Below are 27536 nucleotides of genomic sequence, written 5' to 3'. Positions count from 1 at the left end.
AGGTAATGAATTAATTTCATGAATCATCAACTCCACTCACACATACATAAAAGTTCCCTGTTGTGCCACAGTCAACAATTTGTCACGTAATTATTATCAGTACCGCCAACCTTCAATCATTAACACAAGTACGGCAACATACACATTTTGGAGATACCTATATGGGAGATATTATTATAACGTTCCAAGTTTCAAACAAATTTATTCTTATTTTGTAAATTATTATATATTTTTTGAAATGAAAACACTTTAATTAGTAATAAATTAAGAAATAAGTTGCTTGTAAATTATACCACAATATTGTGACCAGCGCGATCCAAAAAAGAGGACAATATACATTTGAATGAATGATGTGTCACTGTTGGTTTGCGTTGTCAGGAACGTCGTGCGCAGGACATTTTATTTATCTGGCAGAACTTTGACAGGTGATAAAGAAACGAAAAAAATCCTCAAGTCTGTCCGTCCGACGTCCGTGATTAGCCACTCCTCGATATTACTTAATTAGTTTTAATTTTTAGCGGCTACTGCGAGAAATGTAGTTTGTGATCTCAAATGTGAACGTGTGATAAGTCTATGGGTTAAAACGAGCGTCGTCAATAACGAATCACAATGACGGGACGTTCGGGCCGCGGTGTATTCGGGAAGCTCTTCTCCAAGAAGCAGGCGAACCGGGACGACAGGGTCACCGAGATAGGGATGCCCACAAACGTGCAGCAACACATACACGTGAGTATGAACTCGGAAACGGGCATGCTGGAGGGCCTGCCGTCGTCGTGGTTGAGGCAACTGAACGCACAAATATCGCCCGCGGAACAAAATGAGAACCCCAATGCGGCCATCCAGGCCGTCGCCTTCCACTACTTCCACGCGCTAAAGAAGGAGCAGGCTGAAAATGAGCCATGCAAGCAGATCGTCACAGCGGAGGCGATCACGAAGGAGGAGTTGGAAATGAAGAAGTTCCTGGCTAAAAAGAATGCTCACCAAAGTCAAGACTCGGACATATCCATGGGTCAGAGCAGCGAGGAGGATGTCACATCCTCCTCGGACACGATATCCCAGCGGCAGACCATGCCGGTCGCACCTGTTAAGAATAGCTTAAAGAAGAAGGATGCGATGATGGACTTGACGGCGGGTATCACAGATCTTACCTTGATTGGCACCGAGCCAGAGGAAAGTCCAATATTGAGAAAGAAGGAGCTTATGAACTCCACCTTAACGGATGAGGAAATATATGAGGAGTTGAGGAGGATTTGTAACAAAGATGATCCCTATGTCCGTTTTGACAGGATCAAACAACTTGGTGCAGGAGCCTCAGGTAAGATTCTTTCAATTTATGACCTTACAGGTGTTTTTAAATCAAAATCACAAATACTTTTGCTTACACTTGTTTTTGTGTTCACATAACAAAAACAGCTAATCTGAATTGTGTGACTATTTACATTCTTTACAAGTGAAATATCTATAAAAAGCTTCTTATTAAATGTGAAAATAGCACTTTTACTACAGATTGCTACAGATTTCAGATTCTTTATTATGATCTCAGCTAGAGTTGATACCAAAATAGAAATGTAAAGTATTTTAAAATCAAAATTTTCTAATTCACCCATTAACATCTACGCATAATAAAAACTAAGGAAGAGTAACTGTGTCAAAAAATTTGTCCACGAGCCTACAAAAAGTGACCTGAATACTTTGTGTATGTATTCGGTACACAATTTTGTGTAAATATAGAAGTGACAATTTATATCAACAGCTTTATTTCGTAAATTTGCGTGTAGTGTTTTGTTGCTATTGCCATATTTTAGTGTGCGAAAAGGAACCAAATTCAAAACGGTTCAAGTATGGGAGTTATGTTTCTTTAGTTTTTATTATTCGTAAATTAACATAAAGATAAAACAAATTAATATTTTTAAGACCACCTGCTTCTATTTATCAGATTTTTTATGCAACAATTAGTTTTACTATAATTATTTATACAAGAAGTAACACCTGCTTTATTATACTTTTATTTTAAATATCCACTTCAATAATTATTTTAATAAATTATATTAATTATTATATTTATTCTACAAAACTGGTGCTTATCACAATTTACAACTAAGCTGTCTATCAATTCAAATGGCATATTACTCCCTCGATTGTGGCAAAACCAGACACAATAGCTATCATTTTGTGAATATAACAATGTCTGGTTAAAATTGATGCCTGGTTAATTTACAATCCCAAGGGCTGTGATTTGTGAAGTTCCAAATTTACTTCTTTATTTAATTTATGTAACTAAAATGTTAAATCATAACAATATTACACCTTATTACCTGACTCATATCACATGTGTTTTTATTGTCTGAAAATTAGCTTATGATAAACATTTTATATTTGGTTCGGATTATATACCTACAGCATATAAAATATCAGAAGACTTTAATTATTATGCTGAACTGGGTGTAGAAATTATTATAAAAACTTAAACCTTTAGTCATAAAGGAAAATTATATAATGACTGAGTTCAGTCACTGACTATCAAATATGCATTTATTTTAAGTCAACAATTTTAAATAAATATCATACAGTTTATCTGCGTATCCTTGTGTTTGTTTTGTATAAATTATTGTATCTCAGTGAGTAGCGAGACTAACATTTGAACAAAAGGACACAGTGATTATGTCAGTCTATTTAACAAAAATGTTTTTGTTGTGTTTTCTAAACTGTATTTGTTGCAATCACAATAACTTATTTGTTACCTATCATTTGTTAAATTCATAATAATCCTCTTGAAAATATTGAGGCTATAATTATGATATTATTATGTACAAAATACTTATATTATGATTATTATGGCGTCAAATTCTCATTATTGCATCCTAAGAAATGTATAATTCTAGTATTTTAGAAAGTTGATCAGGATGTATGTTCTATGTACTACATCATACATAATTTAGGGTGAAGCCAAACGAGCGTAATTTGTGAGTTGTGAGTCGCAGAATTTCGGCTGGCAGAAATTCTGCTGCTTTCAGTTTCATACAAAAGTCCTGTTTGATTCACATTTCACACGAGGGTAATACTGTGAGTCATTATTTGTATGAGAAGATATTTACGCGGCAGAAATTCTGCGACTCACGAGTCACGACTCACAAAATTACGCTCGTTTGGCTAAACCCACCCACTGAAAATATTGGTTTTGATCGAATTTAGCATAGTAAAAGTTTAGTCTCAAAATTGACTCATAAGCTGTTTTACAAAAATATTATCAAATTCTACTACAATTTTGCGGGATTTCCTTTGACGCGCACAAAATCCCGAATAACATATTGTAATTGTAGTTATTTCAGATCATTATAGCATTGTAAATAGAAACAACCGTGGTTACGGTCACGTCACGTATATTAGACGTGAACAAACCAAAACATTGCCAAAATTGGAGTAAGCCGCGTTAAATCCGTACAGATTCATTGGCGTACTTAGAACTTATTTTCTAGGGGAAGGCTGGCCCTCCGCGAAGTCCCGAGGCCGAGTCTATACAATGCTAATCCTAGGGTGGGCCGTCCCACCCTACCTCCCTGGTAGTTACGCCAATACTTAGTACAGTCTATACTCTATTGACTATTCTATATTATATTGTAATTCGAATGGGACGTTTACATTCAGCCTCCGCTGCTGTTCCCGCGCTGCCGGCATATTGCCCTCATTATACTTCTACAGCAGTAAAGACGCGAGTGAGCTCTCTGCATAGGACTTGCCGCGTCGGGCAGCAGCAGCGCCATGACGCTGCCCGAGCGATGCATGCCTATTACCCTGCCCGAGATGGCTGAATATAAACGGCCCAAAAGGCAACGTTTATACCGTACACGCTCAGACTAGCATCAGTTCAGTCTATGAGTTTGGTCAGGAATAACGGGAGAATGATCGTCTAATCGATTATATTGATTGATGGGCTGATAATTGTACTTTTGAAAATGATGCCTATTTTCGCTTCAGTCTGAGACTGATGGACTGAAGTTTGAACTGATGGCAGACTGAGGGTGTAAGTGGTAGGTACCTTTGTTTTAGAGCCCATAAGCACATTTTTGCTCCTCTAATATTGCGGCTCGCTGATAAGCTATTTTGTCCCGGTTAAGTTCCCGCACGATAAACTGTGTAAGATAGCTTATCGTATTTATTATTCTAAAAATATTTGTTTCTATTTCCAGGTGTAGTGTATATCGCAATAGACAACACAGACAATTCGAGAGTCGCGATCAAAGACATAGACTTGACGAAGCAGAATAAGAAAGATCTCATATTGAACGAGATCAATGTGCTAAAGGGATTCAACCATAAGAACCTCGTCAACTTCCTAGATGCATTCCTAAGTGATGACCATCTATGGGTAGCCATGGAGTTACTAGATGGGGGGTCGCTAACAGACGTGGTCACCGAAGTAGTGATGAAGGAGGGGCAAATTGCCGCCGTATGCAGAGAGACCTTACAAGCCATCGCATTCCTCCACTCCAAAGGAACGATACATAGGGACATCAAATCTGACAACGTCCTTCTGGCTATGGATGGCAGTGTGAAAGTTACAGACTTCGGGTTCTGTGCGAACATAGTCGGCGACGAGAAAAGACAGACTCTAGTCGGCACTCCTTATTGGATGGCGCCAGAGGTGGTAACAAGAAAGCAATATGGGAAAAAAGTTGACGTATGGTCGCTAGGTATAATGGCCATAGAGATGATAGAGGGTGAACCGCCATATATGAAGGAGGCGCCCATCAAAGCGTTGTACTTGATCGCAGCAGTAGGCAGACCAAAGATACCGCGATGGGAGAAGCTGTCGCCGGCTTTCCAAGACTTCTTAGACAAATGTTTGCAAGTGGATGCCGATGAAAGAGCTACTGCTGATGAACTGCTACGGCACCCTTTCCTGGAGTGTGCGATGGAACTGAGAACCCTCACCCCGCTCATCAAAGCCGCACAGAAAATTCTGCACAAGAATTACGACTGAATCACCAGTCCATTCCTCTGTATCGTTAACGGTAAGATGCATTTTTCTAAAATTCCGTTTTGTACAAAACTTGTACACATTTTTTTAGCACATGTATTTTGTATAGCTTTTACAGTGATTATCGTGCCAATTTTTGGTAGTAAACTTAGTCATTAATGAAGTAGTTATAATGCGTAGGCTTTAAATAATTTTACTTTTGCAATGTTAACGTAAGCAAATTTGACAATAGTAGAAGTACCAAGTAATTCATGTTTAACGTAAGTGCAACACGCACAAATTAACTTGACACCTGCCTCCATGGAGTTTCCTTAGAGCAAGGTGTCTAGTTAACTTCTGCGTTATAAAATGTAATCTTTTGTACTCGAGAAGTCGACATTGTGTAATAAATAGTGTACTAGGCCAAAAATATTCAAACAAGTGCCTTGACGCATGAATTTGTTTCATTATCAAATAACTTGTAATATGTCCGTGTTGTCTTATCTAATAGAAAAGATATGATATCTCCTACTGATAACTGCATCACTACTCGTCATTTCTCAGAATTATTTAAGAAGGAATGTATGTACAATTGTATGCCATAAATTGTAGTTATGTAACTAGATTACTTAAAGAAAATAATCTGTCCAAGAGATCACTTTTGAGAGAACAAAGTATTTTTTTAATATTTTTAAATTCTAACGTAAAATACATTTTCTACTGTGTTCTTTTTTTAATTTACTATATGAGGTAAATGCAAACCCAGCTGCACTCAACCTTTGGGGGATATTAGATTATCATATATATTGGATCCGAGATCATTGAGTCAATGATATTGGATAATGTAATATAGATGTCGCAGCCGACTGGTCTAAATAGCCGTTCAATCAAACAGCTAGCCTATATATTGGATCCGAGATCATTGAGTCAATGATATTGGATAATGTAATATAGATGTCGCAGCCGACTGGTCTAAATAGCCGTTCAATCAAATCTAGCCCTTTGACTGAACAACGCCATTCAATCACACGGCTATACGTCGTTTAGCCGACTTGTTGACTACAACGTTCAACACTACAGCTAGACGACGCTTAGCCAACTGGTTTGTTTTTGTATTGGCGGGGGGCTGCGCCCCCCGAGCCCCCCTTTTATTTGACGGCGGTCGCCGGCTGCTGCCGCAGCACGCTCGCTGCGCTCGCTCGGCTCCCTCTGTGTTGTGGTCTAAGTTCTAACATAACCTAACCAACTTTTGGACTTTCTGGATTGTGTTTGTTTTTGTTTTGACGGGGGGCCCGAACCCCCCTTTCGGGGGAGGCTGCGTCCATCCATTTCATAATCCCGTAAGTAATTTCTCCTCGAATATTTGTTGAAATTTTAATTCACTCGTATGTGCCTCCACAATTTTTGTCTCTTTAATAACACTTGTAACTTTTATTAACTACTTTATTTCCGAAAAACAACCACAAACACCTGCTAGTTGACGCCAAATTGTAAATAAAACGCACCTAGCGCCGCAGCGGTGCGCGCTGAACTACTTCAATTAGACGGCGGCTTTTGAATCAGCTGTAGTGTTGAACGTTTTGAGCGACTAAAATATTCAATATAAAAGCTAGACGTGTGATTGAATGGCGTTGTTCAGACAAAGGGCTAGTTTTTGATTGAACGGCTATTTAAACCAGTCGGCTGCGACATAGACATATGATTCACTAGCTGTTGCCCGCGACTTCGTCCGCGTGGACTTCAGTTTAAAGCGCGCGATGTCAACAAAATTGGTGTCAAAAGCTTTTATTAAAACAACTTTACCCATAAACTATTTATCATTGATAGGTTTAAGGTTATGTCACTGCATAGATAAAGTACTGCCTTATTAAATAAATAACGTAAAAAAGAAATAACAATCGAAAAAAGATCGAAACCAGTATGTAAGATGATACCACCTCTTATAGAACGGCTTTTGGGCAAGCATTAGCGCGATGTAAGAGACGCACGGCGCCACCTATTATGAATTTTTGGAACTAACTTAATTTAAACAAATTTACGCATTTTCTCCCCCTTACAACCCTTTTTTTCAGTAAAAAAATAGCCTATGTCCTTTCTCAGGCTTTAGACTATCTGTATACAAAATTTCGTTACAATCGGTTCGGTAGTTTTGGCGTGAAAGCGAGACAGACAGACAGAGATACTTTCGCATTTATAATATTAGTATAGATTTCTTCCTTGATCATAGATTTTTGACATTTGCTGAGAGATTGGATCCAATACGGTCATAGAAATAGGTGTTGCCAGTTATTTTATATAAAAAAGTTTTTAATTTCTTGTTCGTTAATATGTTTCAAATAATGTAATGTAATTATTTTTCTAATTATATACTTGGATAATCTTGCTGAAATAACAAAATACAAGCCATATTAAAAATGATGATGTCTTTTGACAAATCGAATACTCTGAGATCTAGTAACCCTGACGTCAATACCTGTCAGCGTTAGCGCTCTCCATTGGCTATTGAAACCACATATGACGTAAAATAGGATCAATGGAATATGATAATGTAATATGCAGATATGATCGTATATATTGGATCCTATATATGATCATATAAATGATAATATAATACCCCTCTTTGAAAAATAGAAAATCTAAAAATTACTAAAAAGTATTTTGTTTTCACGCGCGAATCACACGCGTAAGTAAAAAAGCGTATGGTGAAGTCTGCATTTTTAAATATTATCTATGGGGGATATTAGATTATCATATATATTGGATCCGAGATCATTGAGTCAATGATATTGGATAATGTAATATAGACATATGATTCATTTCTTCCTTGATCATAGATTTTTGACATTTGCTGAGAGATTGGATCCAATACGGTCATAGAAATAGGTGTTGCCAGTTATTTAATATAAAAAAGAGTTTTTAATTTCTTGTACGTTAATATGTTTCAAATAATGTAATGTAATTATTTTTCTAATTATATACTTGGATAATCTTGCTGAAATAACAAAAAACAAGCCATATTAAAAATGACGATGTCTTTTGACAAATCGAATTCTCTGAGATCTAGTAACCCTGACGTCAATACCTGTCAGCGTCAGCGCTCGCCATTGGCTATTGAAACCACATATGACGTAAAATAGGATCAATGATATATGATAGTGTAATATGCAGATATGATCAAATGATTATATATATTGGATCCTATATATGATCATAGAAATGATCCAATATAAATGATAATGTAATACCCCCCTATGAAATATGCTGCATATATTTTTCAGAAATCGTTGAGGCCTAAATAATAACAATAATTATTGTGACATGACAGCCTGATGCAATCATTTTCCTCTTTCTCGACGCAAATAAAGGAAAACACACATTACCAAATATGTACATATTGTAATTAATATATTTAGTGTTGATTATACTTTTATTTTGTATGCATAAGTATGTTTTTTGATAATATGTATTTTTTGTTTAAATATGTACTTCGTAAGCGTAGGTTATATGTCATTACTTACTTCAATACTTCACGCCAAACTTGCAGAAATTTTTACTGTACTTTTAAAGATAGCACATTCCTTAAGCTACTCGATACTTCCAAAGTATTTCAATGTATTCTTCTAAGTAACTTTTACAAGACTGCTATTCTCATAATAAATATTTCGTCCAACATTCTTTTAGGAGAAAAAACTTCAATTTTCCAAAGTATTTGTGTCTAAGTATTCCAATGCATTTTAATAAAATTCCATATTTCTTTTGGTGACCACTGACCACAAAATTTTATGAATTAAAAACGCCATTATGAATTTTCACATAAGTAATTCATATTTTTAATTAGAGTGATCAAAATTCGTAATTTGATATTGGTTAACAATAAGAAATTATGAATTTTGATTAGTCTTTTCTAAATTGTCAGATTAAAATATAGTGACAAAAGTTTATTAGTCGTTAATTTTATTCTTGGTCACAAGGTTAAAGGTTTGGTTTAAAATATTAATTATACAATAAAATAGATTAAGTTATTAAGTATTCTGTTTTATAAACTGTATTCAATGGGAGACCATACAAGGAGATGCATTTTTTTCGTCTCTCTAGTATGTCGGTTTTACAAAAAATATTTTAAGGCTGATTTTCAATTTGCAATAAAATATATTGTTCAGAGGGCTTACAGCAGTAGCCATATTAGGTTAGATAGTGGTTAAGGAACTAAGGTTTCCTCCACCAATGTGCCTGCTTTGGTTAAACATTCTGCGGGCCTAGCCAAGGGAGTAACCAAATTTTGATTTCAGAGTAAGGAGGTTCAACGATGATCGCACATTTGTCAGCACTTATAGTATTGGATCCGACCGTAAAATCCTGCAGGAATCGTTTTTTTCGATCAAATATATTTTAAAATAATCTTTAGAACGTATAGAATGGATTAATGTTGGGTTGCCTTGCCAAAAGTAGCCGCAAGTACCTCTAATTGAGCAAAATGAAAGACCGTAATACAAACTTGCGTGTATTCAATAGAAAAGTAAGAGAGTTAAGAAGGAATGACATTGATGAATGACAGGACAATACACATAAAAATAAAAACGCCTGTTAAAAAAAAGGCTACTTTTAACAAGGCAACCCAACATTAATCCATTCTATACGTTCTAAAGATTATTTTAAAATATATTTGATCAAAAAAAACGATTCATACAGAATTTTACGGTCGGATCTTAGGATATTAGCACCGTATGCGCTGCATTTTAGAATTCGTCGTATGAAATGACGTCACGAAATGCGGCGCGTACGGTGCGGATAAATGTGTACGTATATTGTGTGGTGTGCGATCAGCTTAGCATTTTTTTTGCAATAATCAAATTGTCCGTGTATTATTCTCATATTTTGAAAATTATCTGTCAACATTTTGGTTGTTGGAACGCCTAAACCCTGGCTGCGCCCATGATGTATTTAGTGATAGGAAGATTATGTACTGACCTGACACCATAACCTAGGAGAAAGTACAATCTTGAAACAATTATGACGTTTGAAAGATATAGTATAAAAGCCTTTGTGTTTTCTGCCACTAAGAGCGTCTAATTATATGGGTTTTTTTTATAATTAGTACCTTCTGGCTTGAAGTTTAAAAATGTAAGGTGACTACATAATCGTCCATCATATTCAAGATACTTTTACATTGGCAATATAAATTTTTCTACTAACAATACTGCCCAAGGGTCCATAGAACCCAGTGCTATTTTCTATTAATTTATTAACATGCTAATGTTGATGTCACAGAATGCTTCGTATTATTGCTTTGCTATTTGCTAAAACGCGGCATCGTGAATTATCGGTTCGCATCGCACCGCTCGCGTAGAGTATTATTTCGCATCGAGTGAAAAATAGCAATTCATTAATAGATATCGCCGCGGTGCGTAACACCGCGGACGTGAATTTTTTATCATGATCGCAGACTATTGCTGCGCACGATAATATCAGCAATCGTATTAAAAGCAAGTACGATTAATTTAATTATTACTAATGCTATTTTTACCAACACTACTCACTGGATGCTTAATGTAAAAGTATCTTATATTCTAAGGCTATAATAATATCGCACAACGAATTGTGTCTAATGTATTGATAATGCTCTAGATTTAAGGTAATATTATACACCAATGACACTTTTTAGACATTTTATTGAGATTTGCCTATTAAATTATTTTTGTAAATGAGAAGGTATTTCTATCTTGCAACCTTACTTAGTGCCTAAAATTTTTTGTGCTTATTATATAAAGGCAATAAATATCAGCCAGTACTTACCTAGAAGCGTTAGTGTAATTTGGAATGAAAAGCATTTAACATGATAAAAATTAAAAATATATTAAAAATAAAATATTTGTACTTATATTAACAATTGAACTAATGATGATTTGTACAATAGGCGTACTCTGAATAATATTATGATATGTCATTTGCTGCAAAAAAACACTGCGATTAGAAGATTTGGCTTGACTAGCCATAAAGAGGCCCATTCATTATCCTGCATTGCAGTCCGCCGTTCAGTCCGCCGGCTAATGCAGGATAGTGAATGATGTGCAGGCCTGCAACACCATTCACTATCCTGCATTAGCCGGCGGACTGCAATGCAGGATAATGCATGGGCCTCTTAATCTTAAGTCATGACTCATGAACCCATGACTCACATCCTGAGCTAGAATATCCATTGGCCGCTAACAGGCAATACCAATCTGGTAATTTCAAAATCTGATAATCTATACTATCTTGTAAATCCCTTCTTTATCATAATCGAATAAGAAAGTGGCGCCACATGCACAACATAAATTGATATATTAATACTTTTTGTCTGTGCATCACAGTTAAATACTTTCTATTTTTATTGAGAAAACACATTGCGAGTAAGCAACAAAATATGTGAAAATTATAGCAATGTTCTATGTAATACTGTTTTGTTGTTTGTGGATCGGTGGCGCCCTCTGGAATAAGATTGTGTGTTAGAATCTTTTTGGTGTTTTGTTTTATTAGCTCTACTATTTTAGTGCAGCAGCGACATCAACACTATTACGCCATACACTAATAAAATGTCATAGATTGCACTACTACAAGCATGTGTGCACATGTTAGAACATGGCCTTTTTTGTCCACTGCCCACACAATATAGTACGGGAGCCCTAGAACATTTTTTTTATTCCTATGAAGCCAATTTTTTGTGAGTTTTTGTCAAATCAACAAAACTTGGTTGACTACTGAACCCTATAACGGAACCTTGATAAGCTGATTTTTTGTATATTGATAGATTAAGTCATATAATTTAAGAGTAACACTGTCCTACATATAAAACAGTCCATATTTTATGATCAAAATAAAGCTACTCACAAAAAATTAGCTTGATAGTAATAAAAAAAGTTTGTTCTAGGGATCCCATACTAATATTATTGTTTACAAACAATAATAAAATAAGTTTTTAATTTAGTTTCACTGCTACAGCCTACAGCAGTTAAACTAAATTACTAGCTGTTAATAATAATATCTATGGACGCTTCACACCACGTCAGTCTGGCCCTGTGGTAAGTACCTGAAGAACTTGTGTTACGGGTACCAGACAATGGAACATATTTAATACTTTTATACTGTACATATATTTGAGACTAGCTGTCCTGGCGAACTTCGTGTCACTTTAAAACCTTCCCTGGATTTCTACGAATATTTTAAGACTAAAATCAGCCCAATCCGTCAAGCCGTTTTCGAGTTGTAGCGCGACTAACAGATTTGAAAATCCATTATACTAACAGATTTGAAAATCCATATTTTTATTTTATCATACACAAATTTAATACACATCCATGACCCAGGAACATTGAAAACTTTTTGTTCCGTCGGCGGGATTCGAACCCCCGTGCTGAGCCGCCACTCGCTCAACCATTGAGCCACGCCACAGAGGCCGTCAAAACTGTTCATCTGTCTTTTTAATAATTTGTACTAGTTTTGTTTTTGATGAAAAATTACTCTGTTACATAACCTCAGTTCCAAATATCCACCACATATCTCTTTTGTTTTTCCAACTCTGTAATAAACTGTACAGCCTCCTCATATGTTCTGTCTGTATATTGTTCTACACACTTAATAATTGTTTCTTTAACATCTTTCGCCATTTTGTTCACATCGCCACAGACAAATATGTAAGCTCCGTCTTCTATTAACTTAGTAACCTCTTCCCCATGTTCAGCTATGCAGTCCTGAAAGAATTAATTTAAAAAATTATGTACTACAAACATTAATTAAATTTGTTTGTTTGCAAAGGCTTAGCGACTAGTCTCGTTTTTTTGTCTTGTCATATTTTTAAAAATGTCGATTATTATTTACAATTTATATTTATACTTTAGGACAAAAATTCACTGACCTGCACATATCTACATTTTGAATTCTCATCTCTTGAAAATGCTGTTGTTATTTTACTAAGAACACCTTTTGATACAAAGTCTTTGAGTTCATTTTTATAAATAAAATCGAAGCTTTCGTATCTACAACCATTAAAAAGCCATACGCATGGCACATTGCTGCTATTCTCATTCATTTTTATTTCTCTCTCTTCAAGGAAACCCATAAAAGGGGCTACTCCGGTACCAGGGCCAACTAATATCATTGGTGCTTCTGTGTTTTCAGGCAATCTAAATTCATTAATATTTTTTCTAAAGTAAATAGGAACCTTTTTGTTTCCCTTTAAACTTATCTTTTCGAAATTTTTTTCCACATCATCACTTGTAGTAATCAATTCTTCCAACCAACTGGTTGTTAGGCCCTTTCTGTCATTGCCAATTTCTTTCACAGAAAAACATATTTTCAATTTATTTGGGTCTTTGAGGTAGGTATTACATATTGAATAGGGCCTTGGAAGTAGCCTCGGTAAATGCTCTAAAATAACTTCCACTGGGGGTCTACAAGATTTAAACATTTGGAATATATCCAAAATACAAATGCTCTTGTTTAAAATATTAGAAGTATACGCTAGAAAACCCTCCTTACTGCTTAGATATTCTAGTACTTTCTTCTCTGATTCATCTGTTGTGTATTTTGATAGAACCACTAGAAATACCTGGGGACAACATTTAAAAATTAATATGAGAGAGTGATTGTAACTATTATATTACAATATTGTTTATTTGTACTGAATACAACTTCAAAAATGTTGGAAATTGGAATACAAAATTGAAAATACCTTTTTCAGAATACCTCTAAGATCAATACAATATGTCAAGACAAATCTCAGAGTAGCCTTAATAGGAATATGAGGAGGAATCTTAGCATCTTTACGATCACAATCCAGTGTAAGAGTATAGCTGGTATCTGCCACTTTTTCTAGCCCCAAATATTTGATTAATATATCTACCTCTTCTTTACGATTTCTTGGCGTTATGGCTATTGTATCTCCTGCTTTAAAATGAACATCATTGTTCTGAAATGTATTTAGAATTTGGTTAGGAGCAACATTCTTTACTGTACTACACTAAAAATGTATAATAAGATAATTTTAACCTCCAAATTGAAAGTAATCTCATAAACAGGATTGCACATGGGAAAATCAGCACTTAATCGTCTCCAATCAGAAATATCAGCGATAATTATTTTACTATCAGAAAAAGGTAGTATTAGTTCTTGGCTGAAAACCACATCCCGGTTCTGAAAGAGTTACATTTATTTACTTATAAATATGTTATTTTCATTCATAAAGTAAATAATATTACTTAATATAAATGTTAAAACACAAAACTGGGACTTACATCACATTTTACATACTCTAATTTTAAGATTTTCTCTTTGAATATCGGTAAATTCAGTACTGTAGAGTCATCGAGAGTTTGCAAAATATCTTTAATATAGCTCGGCACAACCATCTTCTAGGTAAAATAATAATTACAATTTTATAAAACTGTACGGCCGACAAAAATAAGCACAGGAAAATAAGCGAACTGCGAATTATGAAATTAGAATTGTCATTTGTCAATTTTTTTTTTGTTTATTTTTGGCACTGACACCGGCGGTGTACTTTGCCATATACAAAGGTAGGTAATAGGCGGTGGAAAAGCAAAATAAGTACGGAATTTAGGATTGCGGATCTAGTTAGGAAATTTCACTACAAGGTATAATAATATACTAAAGGGTAATGGAGTTGCTACGTAAATATTGAGATAAACACGAATAAACTAATTTGTTACTTGAATATATATAAAGTTGGTACGGAAGTAGGAAAGGGTATAGACATATGGCTGCGTTCCAGATGACGTTAATTTTGATCAAAACGCTCAAAACGTCCCCTTCTGCCGTTCCCTTTGGCGACCGGGGTCGTTTTGATCGCGGCTACTCATGACGTCATCATTTTAGCTAAAAACGACCCTTGACGAAGATGGGTCAAAGTGGGCAATCTAGTTTTTTTTTTTAATTTTAACGTAACTATATCGCGAAAGCCATGTACGGAAAGTTTTCAGGAGAGAGTAGAGACAAAAAAACTTTATATTATTTCATTACAAATAATATTTTAATTAAATTACATTTAATGAAATATTTTGATTGGAAAATAAATTGTTTTAAATGAAAGGTCAAATGATTTCTTATAAAATATAATAATTAATACTAATTTTCATCTCTCCCATACCTGTTCACTTACTCGTACTTGACTAAGCACTAAGCGGTATTGATACCTAACGATATATATTGTATATTGTGACAATAGTCAATATTCAAAGTATGTGGTTTTGTTATTAAAATATGATTCAATGTGAAAACTCAAATATAATAAAAGTTTAACTTTATTAAAATATGATTACTTAAGTAAAAAAAATGTAATACTAAAAACGAAACAAATATAATATTATGTATTTTATTTGTAAAATAAATGGAACTATAAACAATAAAATTACTTTTATTTATGACTTGAAAAAAAGGATCGTAATATCCAAGTTCGGTTCAATGTACCTATGTATAAAAAAATTATATCTAGTTCTTTTTTTAAACTTTTCTCAAAACGCTCAAAACGATCCATAATCCGTTCCACTTGGGTTTGTATCACTGACGCTCACATGCTAGTGGAACGGAAAAACCACGGTCTTGATCGTGAGCGTTTCTAACGTCATCTGGAACGCGGGGATAGAGGAGAGACTATCATAAAGGCAGGAGTGATCATGTCTATGGGTACCATTGAGGAAGTTGATTTCTATGTAATTGACAGATCAACGTTATTTGGTCGAATATGTCAATTCAATGTTAATTTATGTGATCTGTCAGCTGGGTTTGACGTAACGCAACCAAACTACTTAGGTCCCCGCAGGCTGATTATGTATCTTTAGCAGATGGTTAGCAGACAGCAACCGGTCGCGCAGTTGTCGCGCGAGTATTTGCGTTTGCATTTCTTTTTTTTTATTATAAAGAGCAAAAAGCAATGCGATTAGTATTAATTCTTCTTCCATAAAGATATTTATATGTGCCGGGAACCACGAGACTACTGATCAACCTGAATTTTGATATGTGTGAGGCAAGGTGCCGAGATTATGAGAGCCGGAATGTCTATCTGAATTCATAATCGGAAATTTCCGATTATGAATTCAGATAGACATTCCGGCTGTGTGAGACGATTTACGTTGACGTAAATTTACACGTCACGTCAACGTACCGTGCCACGTTACCGCACCGTTTCACGTTGACGACGTCGTAACGTGGAGATGTGGACAAGCCCTTAGCCCTACCAGTGAGCGAGATTCCTTCGGCACCCCCTTAAACATGTACCCCATATTAAAATTTCAAATACATACGAAAAAAAATTGGCCAGGCGAGGCGCCCCTTTATAATGTTATGTCTTGCGGCACCCTATTTTACCTAGTGCTCCGAGCGGTCCTCCCCCCCTCACGTTTGTTAGAGCAGACGTAGCATTCTAGTTCGATTGTTTGAGTCTTAAAACGGTTTCGTGGTACTGTACCACGAAACCGTGGTACTGTACACGTACAAGTCCTGCATTGCGTCAATCTTTAACCAGATTGATGGATTAAACTGATGAGAAACAGAGCATGATAAACCTACGGCCTACCTCTTAGGTTGATGACGTAACTACAAAATTATATTTTCAAGACTACCTACAATCGAACGAGAATGCCGCGTCCTGCTCTAACAACGTTGTTTCACGTTTCTTACAGCAGGACGCAGCATTTTCGTTCGATTGTTAATTATGTCTCAAAACGGATTTGATGGTACGGGTCCTGCAGGCCTACTACGAAACCGTTTTGAGACTCAAACAATCGGATGAGAATGCCTCATCCTGCTCTAACAATGCGGCATTCTCGTACGATTGTTCGAATCTCAAAGCGGTTTTGTGGTACGGCCCCTGTATCGCGTCAATCTTTAACCAAATTGATGGACTGAACTGATGAGAATAATTTATCTATGGCGTGTAACCTGCCTCTGGTTGATGACGCTACAAAATTATATTTTTAAGACTACCTACAGAATTATATTTTTTTACAAAACATTTCGGAGACTTATTTTGCTCCTCAAAATACTCCAGCTTTTTAACAATAAAATAAACGTACGGTAAAATGTATAATTATAGTACTATATATTTATCGGTTCAGCGTGCTCTTCTGTAAAGTCTTCTAGACATTCTTCGCATGGAGTTGTGTCGCAAGGATTTTGTGTTGTTTCTGGAGCCGCAGGCACCATCTCTGGAGGTGGAACCTGATAAGGTAAGGAAAACAAAACCATAAATAAATGAACTTACAGTACTTTTGTTCAATTATTATTTTTGTGAGTCTCTGTTTTCCGTTTTCACCATTTTTACGGTATAAAACAAGTAACAATGAGACGCTTATTTTAGTAGTAGTAAAGCTGTAATCCTAGTCCTAGTGATACTTTCCTATTTCAGTAGTAACTAGTAGGTAAAACGTTGTTAGTTCACTTCTGCACCTATCACCAAGTGCTTAGTTCATAGTTGTCTAGTAGTTATAGTGGTTCCACCTTACTGGCTAAGAGCCACCTTAAAACAAAAAATATTAGACTCTAGTAATCTGCGACACCCTAACGCCTACGCCCTATACAGCACAGCTATACAGTCAGTGTTTAATTATTTTATAATAAATTAATAATTATCTCGGAATTTTATAAGTAAACGAATATGCTGTAAGTTGACCATGGTATGCATACCTCAATTCTATACAAATACGACACATGACAGGGATCCCAGGAGGAACACAAAGTCGTGTTGTGCACCAAATCCTTCCTCGGCTCATCTCCAAAGTACTCGAATGTGATGACGACATTGTTGTCAATGGCACACTCATTTAAAAAGTCGTTTAATGGTACCTGCAAGCAAAAAAAACTATCCATATTGATTATAAAATTTAACAAAACCATTTTAGAGGTTCAGACTCCAAACTGGCTGCTAAGGCAACCTGCAATACTGATATAATATTGTCTAAACTAAACTACAGTGCAATCAACAATCAAAATAAAAGGCAACCTTAGTCTTATTCCCGCAATCCAATGTTCCATTCTGGAAGTAATTGGCGTCCCTTTCGCCACTTCCGAGGCAGAACATCCAACCTTCTCCATAGGAGTACTCTATTGGTGCAGATTCCGCCTCCAAGCACGGATCAAAGGGGATTTGGACAGCTTTCTTTCCCATAGTGCATTTCATCTCGTGCAAAGTTGTTTGAACTCGATACGCTTCCATGTCGGGCTCCGTGCCTTTCGGACACTTGAAGTAGTTGCCTGAAAAGATCGCGCTTCAAATATATCAAAATTAAGAATAAAAGTAAAATGAGTATGAATAAAACGTATGCATTAGCCACCTAACCTTCTTGTAAGTATAGTATTTGTTGCAACTTGCACCTAACAGTAACAGGCGATAAGCGAGAAATTGTTTAGAAAATCGGACCCTTGAATGCCCCGGTGATCGCAACAACAATAGAATACAATAGCATTTCCAAGAATCCGCGATCGATCATCGAAGGATTGATCGTACGATTAACGAAGGTATGGAATTGCAGTGAAAGGTTATAATCTCGTTGATAACTGAGGATGTATTTGGAGTATCAGTTCTTGAGAGTATCGCGCTTAGCAGCAATTCCTCTGCCCTTTCTAACTCATTCGTGATATACCACAGAATAGATAATAGTACAAGTAGATATACCTGGTATACCTACTACAGGAACAGGGTATACAGTATACTGAACAATTTTTTTACTGTTACCGTTTTGCACAATATACATTGTCTTCGTGGTGGCGCCGACAACAGTCCTGACGGTCAGTCCGTTGCCGCCACTCTTTATGTTCTCCATCAGCACCTCTTGTGCCGCCCGCTGTTCGCGCGACCATTTCGACGCCTCTTCGGCCAATATCTGACGGCTTATTTTATTTTCTGACTGTAGAGACTAGAAAATAAACAAGTGTAGCGTTATAGGCACGTTAGGTACTCGTTGTGTATTGGAAGCAGATGTATGGATGTAGCGGATATTTTATGTTTACACAAGCTTTCTTTAATGTGCTGGCTAGCAGGACGTGTCTCGACACTCGACAGTTTGCTTTCGTTGTAGCTAATATTCTTAACAAAGGTTGGATGAGCTTCAAACTTTTTAGTTGGCTAGTTGAATCGGTAGGCCTTAAATTAGTACTTTCGGAACGAAGTTCCTTATCGCACGTTGCGAATGGGGGCTAGACGGGAAAAGTGGTAACGACACATTTTTATTAGTTCCTGTAGGGGCAGAGAGCGTTGATAGTATTCCTAGGCGTCAACTAGATGGCGTTTTTGAGAATAAACAGCGACATCTACTGGACGTTTAAATAAATTTTATTACAATTCCACAAAAGTGTCGTTGTTAGTATTCCTGGGCGTCAACTAGATGGCGTTTTTTTATCTACAACCTTGTTCCATCCGGGTGTCCCTTTGACACCTCTCAAGTTTTTTTTTTTTTGCGTTGAGGAAATGCGTTTACGCATAACCGGGTCGGACGTAAGATCCGCACCCGGGACTACCCACTAAAACCCCAACGGTGTTCCTGCTCCCGAAGGTTTAAGGGGTCATACTACGGGGTCTTAAATAAGTACTTGAGTCTACCTGTTTTCTATACAGCTATATTATATACCCCATGTGGAGTTGCGGAAGATATTTATGGGGTCGCCAAAAAAAAGTCATCAAGACCCAACTGTGCACTTATTTAGTTTTGCACAATTAACTTAGTGCTTTTTTTCTGGGGTCGCTCATAACTCTTTTTTTAATTTTGGGGTCGCAATATTAAAAAGGTTGCGGACCGCTGATCTAAAGTACGTAACATTTAGTACTAACTTGTGGCGGGTTCTCCATTATAATCTGCGGTCGGCCCAGGGTATGCTGCCACATCAGCTCCGCCGCAGCCTTGAACTTGGTGCTGTGGTGTAGTGGATGGATTTGAAGAATGCCGTACCAGGCGAGCTCCCTGTACACGCTGTCTGGCAGGTAGCCAGTCTGGAAAATTCATCATTAGCAAATAGCAACATGCGTACTGTCATTCGATAAGAAGTTAATAAAAGCTATAAAAATTAATTATTGAATACTTTATATTTGTAAGTTGTAGGTACTAATTACACATACCGGCATGAAGTCCATATGCCACTGCAACAAAACATAATATTATTAAAGTTAAATAGGTACATAGATGTAAAGTGCCAAAGTGTGTAAGTACTGTTTGAATTTTTAAATAATAGTATATTTATGTTTTGTATACGATTATAAAAATGTACCTCTTCTTCAGTCGTCCCCTCCGCATCTGGCAGTGAAGTTGCTAAAAGAAAAAGATCTTTAATATTATGTAAGTAAATAGTAACTACATAGTTAAAAAATAAGTAAAATCAACCCATAGCTTTAAGTTATTTCTAATTATCCTCTCTTGATTATCTTTAACTCCTGTTGATATCATATTATATTATTATATGGGTGTTATAAATTATTATAATACATGTATGGACTATGGGGGTATGTTTATGTGTACTATGCGCATAAAATTGTCGGAGTAAAACACGACATCAAACCTTCATCTTCCTGCGAATCATCGGCTACATTTAACTGAAAGTAAAAGATCCAATTTATCCGTTTATTACAAAAATGCACAAGTTTTTGGACAAATAAAAATTTATCTCTACGAACCTCAAGAAATAAAATCGTAATGCAAAGATTTGTGAATATTTTCTGGTAAAAGTACATTGTTCACCTAAAAGGCCTAAAAGGAAGCTTGAACTACTCACAACAAAAATTCTATAACGAACCAATTAATTTTATTGTTTCCATGGATTTTATGACTCTAGTGACTGGTCAATTAATTATTGAGTTATTAGTCCTTATGCTCTTTTTATGTTTACACTTTGCCCATACTAAGTCACGGCTTATTTTATTTTTATCAATGATTTTTATATAGCTTTCTTTACCACGTACCTACCTACATTAAACTTTCAGACTGTTTGAGGCTTAAACTAACGCTATTAGCTACAAAATATTTAAAATAAAAAGATGTTGTCTATGGTGAGTTCTCTCATTCATAGACAAAAGACTCATTTGTCAATAATTGTCATTCTTTATATTTTTATGAGTCAATTTTTTTTAATAAAATTCATAAATTGTGCTATGTTTATCCGCTTGTAATTTAAGGAAATCAAAATGAACACACTAGACAGACAACTGGCGGAACTTCGGATATATGCAAACGAGTTGGACGCAAAATTACAGGACGACATAAACGCTGCAAAATTAAAACCATCGATTCCACCCAAAAAAAATAAACCGCCGCAACCGCAAATACCCCAGAGCTACACGGTGAAATCGGCCTGCGAGCCGTCGTACTCCTCTAGATTAGAGTACGGGAGCCGGACGAGCTCTACGTACTCAAATTTGGTGCCAGTGAAGAGTTGCATCGTCCGAAACTCAGCGCGAGCGCGGAGCGGCGATGTACTCTTGTACAGCAACCTGCTGCCTCCTGGCGGCACGACTCATGTATACTCGAACATACCTCTGCAGCGGAACCCGGAGAGCTACTACGGTGGTGATGCGCGGTCCGAGGTCTCCAGGATGAGCGATCTGGGCGCTCAGTCCACGTACAGCGAGCTGCGGCGGCCGGGTTCCGCTTATCCGCCGTCCTCCGCGTCAGTCAACGCGCAAGACTTCTCCACTTATGGAGATTCACAGGCGTCATCGACGTATGAGTCGTTGTACGAGCCGATCAACCCCAGACCGTGCAGTCAATTGTCTGGAACGTCACTTTACGGGGGCTACGTCGGTCCCGCAGTCGAGCCGATACTGGAGCCGGACGAGGCATTGTACTGCGGCAACTGCAACAGGTGCGGGGAGAAGATCATGGGCGAGACGACAGGCTGCACGGCCATGGAACGGATATATCACATCAAGTGTTTCTGTTGTCAACAGTGTAGCATTAATTTACAAGTAAGTTTTTTGACTACTTATAAGATTCTGTTTAAAGTTATAACTTACAGTTTCTAAAAGAATTACTTATTACATAGGCCACATAAGAATTTAACTGCTTTTTTAGACCTATAGGATCTATAGGATGTAAAGCAAAATAAATGATGTGCTCTCTTCTGTACAGACCTTGTGTGTTTAGATAGTGCTTGTAGTTAAAGTAACAAACTTATTTTCATGTTACAGGGCAGGCCCTTCTATGCAGTACAGGGCAAGGCGCTATGTGAACGGGATTACTTGGAGACTTTAGAAAAATGTTGCGTCTGCGGTGATCCGATACTTGATCGTATTCTCCGAGCAACAGGGAAGCCATACCACCCGAGATGCTTTACTTGTGTTGTGTGCCAGAAGAGCCTTGACGGAATACCATTTACTGTTGATGCTGTTAACAGGATCCATTGTATTGAAGATTTCCATAAAAGGTATGCCATAACTTAGTTTTAACTCAACCATGGTCCATGAAATGTACAACCAAATCAACAGTTATTGCCTATGCTACTTGGTATATTCAATACCTGCACTATGAATTATGATACATAGATTGACTACGACAATCGATAATATTATTAATTATTAATATACTTAACTATAATTTGTAATATAAAAACATCCAATATTCCCTCATCTATTATTATTGTGCCATTTCTTTACCATACAGTACAAAATATTAAGGTGATGTCTTAAAAATATCTAATTATGTTTCCAGATATGCACCACGGTGTGCTCGATGTCGGGAACCGATCGTCCCAGAAGGTGGAGCAGAAGAGACAGTCCGCATTGTGGCACTGGACAAGAGTTTCCACATCGCCTGCTACTCATGCGAGGACTGCGGTGCTTCCCTCTGCTCCAGGGAGGAAGGCAGAGGCTGCTACCCTCTCGATGATCATTTGTACTGTAAGGAATGTAATGCTAGACGTATACAAGATCTTTCCAAAAATATTAACTAAGATTTTTGCAAAATATTCTACTCTTTGCAGTTAATATATCATACATGGAATTGTTATGCAACCGAAACTGTCAAGAGTGTAAATCAATGCTTATAAAAAATATAATGGTGCAAGTTTTTGCTGGCCAAGATATATTACATGAGTCTCATTGTTTTTAATTGTAGTTTTCTTTTGAAACTATCATTTAGTACTATTATATTTTGTTTATGTTATATATTTTTATCCTATAAATATTACTCATCACAATACTATGTAGTTTATAAGCATCAGCACAGAATATATATATTTTTTGTCATTTTCATATCTTCATTTCTTCAATCAGTATTTCTATTATAAATAGAATCGATGTCTATTGTAATAATTAGCAGCTTAAATATATTATTATTCTGTAGAAGACACATAAATTGTGTGTGCTAGGATTCTTGTAGTTTCTTGTAGTTGTATAATTCATTGTAATATTATTAATGACTGAAAGAAAACAACACTGCCAAAATCTTCAACAGTTAACACTTTGTCAACCAAAGTCTTTTTACATAAGTACTAAATATGATTTAACATGCTTAAAGGCATTTTCCATTTTTTCATAGTATTTTAAATATTATGTCTAAGCATTAGACTTATTATTATTAACTACAATAATCAATATATCTTGTCTTCACTCTCTTTGTACTGATACTCAATAATTTTCTCTATGATAATATCTAGATAATAACATTCCACATGCATTTATATCCCGAATGGGCTGTGTTTTGCACCAATTCAAGCAATATCCACTATACAGTATTAAAAAAATATTCAAAGGTATATGTGATGCTAGTTAAAATAGGATATTTTAGTTTTTAAAACCCATTGTGCCATTTACTGCAGAGGTTGTGTTAATTTTACTAGTTTGGTAACAATAATAAATAATAGCCATAGTTGTTACGCTAAATCAAGACGTGTATTATTATTACTGTGTGCATTTATGTAGATTTACTATTGTACTTAATGTTACAAGTTTACGCTTATTTAAGATATTATTATTTCAGATTTTGTAATTTTGCATAATATTCTGGATGTTTGGCAAATGACTGCATATATTTGCTACCTAGGAATTGTTTGTAAATAGTTTTAAAAAGTTTGTGCTACTTTCACCATAGTAATATTTAACAATTTTGATCTAGATTTGTTCCAAATCATTAATTTAGAGTATACAATATCTATTCTCATATCTCAGTTTTTGTGCGCGAATACCTCCAAAACAGCTCAACTGATTTTAATGAAATTTTGTGTGTTCATTTGTTAGGCCTGAGAATAGGTTTTTATCTACTTTTTAAAATAATTTATATGGCAAAACAACATTTACCGGGTCAGCTAGTTTTTAATTAAAATTCAATCAATAATTTGGGTAACAGTTCGTTATTCAATCAGTTGTTATTCTAACGATTGTTTTGTAGAATTTATCTTCTACAAAACAATCGCCTTCGGCTTCTGAGTTTGGACCGAAATCACAGTCGTTCGCAAAAGGTTTCTGATAAAGCTAATAAACACTATTTATCACAATGTGTAGTCAACTTTTTTGCCAAACATCCTGTTGTGTATAAGTAAAAATAAAATGTATAGAGGATTCAAAATTGTTTTTAATTTACTATTCAGCTCCTTAGGCTGTTTACACTCGGCGCCGCAGCGGCAGCGTTTCTCGCTGCGGTGGACGCACCGCAGATTTTGGACGCACCGCAGATTTTGCGGCGCCGCCGCGCGCACACCGGTGCGATCATGGGTCCGACTGGTCTCGTATGTTTGTTAAAAAAAAAGGGCCCATAGAAATACAAGAATGAGTATGCAGCGGCGCCGCCGCGGTGGCAGTGCCGCCGCCGCTGTGGCGCGTGTGTAAACACGCTTAGAGTGCTTACAGACGAACGGCACGTGTCGGCGGCATGCGTCGGGGGCAGTCGACGGCACGTGTCGGCGGCAGTCAGCGGCACGTGTCGGCGACAGTCGACGGCAGCCGTCGACAGTTTATCACGTTTGCAGTTGTGACGTAACGCGTAAAGGTAAGCGTCCACATGTCGGTATCGTACGCAACGGCCGTCTCGCTTCAAACCGACAGTTTTTTACAGTACGTCCACAGCAGCGTACAATTTACCTACTAGCCAGTATGTTTATCTTCAAATTAGTCCAAACAAAGTTCCTAAGTCGAAATTTCTGCTTTCGACTTTTCCATCCACACCTCCCTTTTGAGCATTCATTTACTAAGCTAGTCGGTGATCTGTACGCTGCCGATTCAGCGGATGTACTGTGAAAAAATTATTCGTTTGATGCAAGACCTCCGTTGCGTACGATACCGACCTGTGGCCGCTTACTTTTAGGCGGTACGTCACAACTGGGGGCCTACCACCACCTCTACTAAGCGACACCGTTTGACAGCTAAGCATTTATTACTTTAGCGTCAAGCTAGCGATCTTAAAAAAGTTGATATTTCACAGCGGATTTAACAATGCTTTTTTACTGTTTTTTAGTAAAATTATGTTTAAAAAGTGAGTACGGTATTGTTATTGTAATCTTACAACAAAGGGTTCTGGGAACATGATAGTTTTAGGAAAGGTCGTGGTAGGCCCCCTGCAAGCGTCAAACTGTCAACGTGCCGTTCGTCTGTAAGAGCGCTTATAGAGATATGTTGTATGTCATGACTCATGACATTTTGCAAAATATTTACATCTACCCCAAATTAGAATAAAAATATCTCTCTGATACTTCATTTATACATTCGCGTTCGCTATTCGCCTCGTCATTCGATGAAACATCCCACGAAACATTCGTATACGAATGCTGTCGCGAACTACCGTTCACACATTCGTGGGGTGATTCAATTTGATATTCGCACACGAACATGGAGGACATGTTCATATTATTATGATAGCGATGTTGAATTAGAAATATGAAATTAATGATAGCGATATTTTGGGTCCCAAATGAGCTCATCCTTTTTGTAAAATTATAGGCATTCTAAAATTCGCCCTTCACTCTACTCCATTTTTATTACATAATAATAATAATAATACTAAATAATAATAAAAATAATAATAAATCTTTATTAAAAACCGAAATATACTGCATAGCAGTTTATCGGCGAGCTACGCACTAATAAATACTATATTAAAACTAATAAATATAATAATATACTTTACTAACTACAAAATCTTTTTGTATGTAAGTATAATGTATAATAAGTTATAAGTAAGTATCTTAAGTTATGACTTATAAGTTTACACAATAGTAAGAAAAGAAACGACTGTAATACTTAACTAATAACATTGTACTATAACATAATAATAATAATAACATGATAACATTTTTAATATACACTACTAAAAATAGGCTTATTTTCAGTACAGTGTAGTCAAATATTATGCACGTTCGGCTTTGTACTGTACGTCCTGTAGGGTCGGACGCTAGCTGTCAACTGAATGCAGGCGAATGTGTAAACAGTAAGTTCGTATTCGCTATTCATGCCCTTTGATTCGCGCCCGAAAAACCGCTCTCAACGCGAATGCCACGAATAGCGAGGCGAAGTGAGGCGAATAGCGAGCGCACTGTTTACACATTCGTGTTCGTCCTTCGCCTCGTGATTCGCCTCGCTATTCGTGCGAATGTATAAATGCGGTATGAGTACTATTACAATATTGTGCCTCAAGTCTGTTCTACAATCGTGTCATTTAAAAAAGTACATCTACCCTCAAATTTTTATAAAAACGAGTCGATCGCAAGTCCGAGGGACATGGTAAAGTGAGCTAAACCAACGAATATTATACCCACAAGTATGGAGTACATACATCTAGTATGTAGTTAAATTAGGGTGGCGCTACAGTAGCAACAGGGTAAATTTTAAATCATTTAGCAGCTTTTATTTAGCAGCTTTTAACCCAGTAATTCTGTGACTCGGCTTTTCGGCTAACTTCAAGTTATATTGTCGCCAACGGCTACATTCATTCCATACCCTTTGGTGCAGCTAGCGCCACTCTTGGAGGATTTTTCAACTGTTATTTACTGCGTACAGCTGGAGACTTTTTCAAATATCCCCCATATAAGATAGTTCTCCTCCATCTACCCTCCATACCCACAAGAAGTGCTCAACTATCTAAAGACTTGTAACGAAATTAATCAGAACAAAGGTAGAAGAAAGATATATTCCAATTTTGCTCCCCAAGCAAAGCAGGAGATATCACAAAGTTGCAATGACATTACTGGGGAAAAACATTATACTTTGGGGTAAATGAAATAGAGGTAAGCAATAAAACATTTTTGACAATCATCATTTCATTTTATTTTACTCTCTGCATACTAATATACTATCCTCACCGAATGTCACATGTAGGTAAATCTAAACTTAACATACAATTAAAGAAGACTTTGGCTTCTTTTAAATACAAAAAAAAAACAAATCAAACAATAGTTCATCAACTTGCATGCTCGTATATTACAAATTGATCCAAATGTGTGGCTCGCTATTATACCAATGCTCCTTTAAAAATAAATTGTTTTTATAACTGCAAAGTATTATTAAAATGCAACTTTGAATATTTTGTTGCATGATGCATCAAAAAATACTATTTTACTAGTGGTCTAACTGCTGCACTCAGAGACAAACATTAATTACTTAACTGTAATTAAATGAAGA

At 36.3% G+C, this 27536-nt stretch overlaps 4 protein-coding genes across 7 annotated transcripts; 2 read left to right on the top strand and 2 right to left on the bottom strand.

Moving 5' to 3' along the window:
- Positions 1–417: 417 nt before the first annotated feature.
- LOC121733515 (serine/threonine-protein kinase PAK 3-like) lies at positions 418–20780 on the top strand. 2 transcript variants are annotated; one of them, XM_042123782.1, is made up of 3 exons: positions 418–1315; positions 4188–4988; positions 20768–20780. In XM_042123782.1, exons 1-2 carry the CDS (start codon positions 610–612, stop codon positions 4979–4981), a joined length of 1500 nt encoding a protein of 499 aa, XP_041979716.1. In that variant the 5' UTR covers positions 418–609; the 3' UTR covers positions 4982–4988; positions 20768–20780. The 2 variants fall into 2 exon arrangements, with proteins under 2 accessions (XP_041979716.1, XP_041979715.1); XM_042123781.1 differs by lacking the exon at positions 20768–20780 and having other exon boundaries at positions 4188–5780.
- On the bottom strand, positions 12386–14400 carry LOC121733516 (methionine synthase reductase-like). 2 transcript variants are annotated; one of them, XM_042123783.1, is made up of 5 exons: positions 14227–14400; positions 13982–14125; positions 13665–13901; positions 12849–13541; positions 12386–12684 (listed from the first exon to the last, which is right to left on the bottom strand). In XM_042123783.1, exons 1-5 carry the CDS (start codon positions 14338–14340, stop codon positions 12469–12471), a joined length of 1404 nt encoding a protein of 467 aa, XP_041979717.1. In that variant the 5' UTR covers positions 14341–14400; the 3' UTR covers positions 12386–12468. The 2 variants fall into 2 exon arrangements, with proteins under 2 accessions (XP_041979717.1, XP_041979718.1); XM_042123784.1 differs by lacking the exon at positions 13982–14125.
- Positions 17023–20743, bottom strand: LOC121733518. The gene is made up of 9 exons (XM_042123788.1): positions 20610–20743; positions 20495–20528; positions 20207–20247; positions 20058–20078; positions 19773–19931; positions 18681–18861; positions 17949–18199; positions 17633–17791; positions 17023–17167 (listed from the first exon to the last, which is right to left on the bottom strand). The coding sequence occupies exons 1-9, from the start codon at positions 20664–20666 to the stop codon at positions 17045–17047; spliced, it is 1026 nt and encodes a 341-aa protein (XP_041979722.1). The 5' UTR covers positions 20667–20743; the 3' UTR covers positions 17023–17044.
- LOC121733517 (lipoma-preferred partner homolog) lies at positions 20211–23171 on the top strand. Of its 2 annotated transcripts, XM_042123787.1 has the most exons (4): positions 20211–20274; positions 21108–21896; positions 22119–22354; positions 22639–23171. In XM_042123787.1, the coding sequence occupies exons 2-4, from the start codon at positions 21117–21119 to the stop codon at positions 22877–22879; spliced, it is 1257 nt and encodes a 418-aa protein (XP_041979721.1). In that variant the 5' UTR covers positions 20211–20274; positions 21108–21116; the 3' UTR covers positions 22880–23171. The 2 variants fall into 2 exon arrangements, with proteins under 2 accessions (XP_041979721.1, XP_041979720.1); XM_042123786.1 differs by lacking the exon at positions 20211–20274 and having other exon boundaries at positions 21023–21896; positions 22639–23170.
- The last annotated feature ends 4365 nt before the right edge of the window (positions 23172–27536 follow it).

The sequence above is a fragment of the Aricia agestis genome, chromosome 14 (assembly GCF_905147365.1).
Source record: "Aricia agestis chromosome 14, ilAriAges1.1, whole genome shotgun sequence".
In the NCBI taxonomy this organism is placed as follows: domain Eukaryota; kingdom Metazoa; phylum Arthropoda; class Insecta; order Lepidoptera; family Lycaenidae; genus Aricia; species Aricia agestis.
This window is presented reverse-complemented; position numbering and strand designations above follow the sequence as displayed.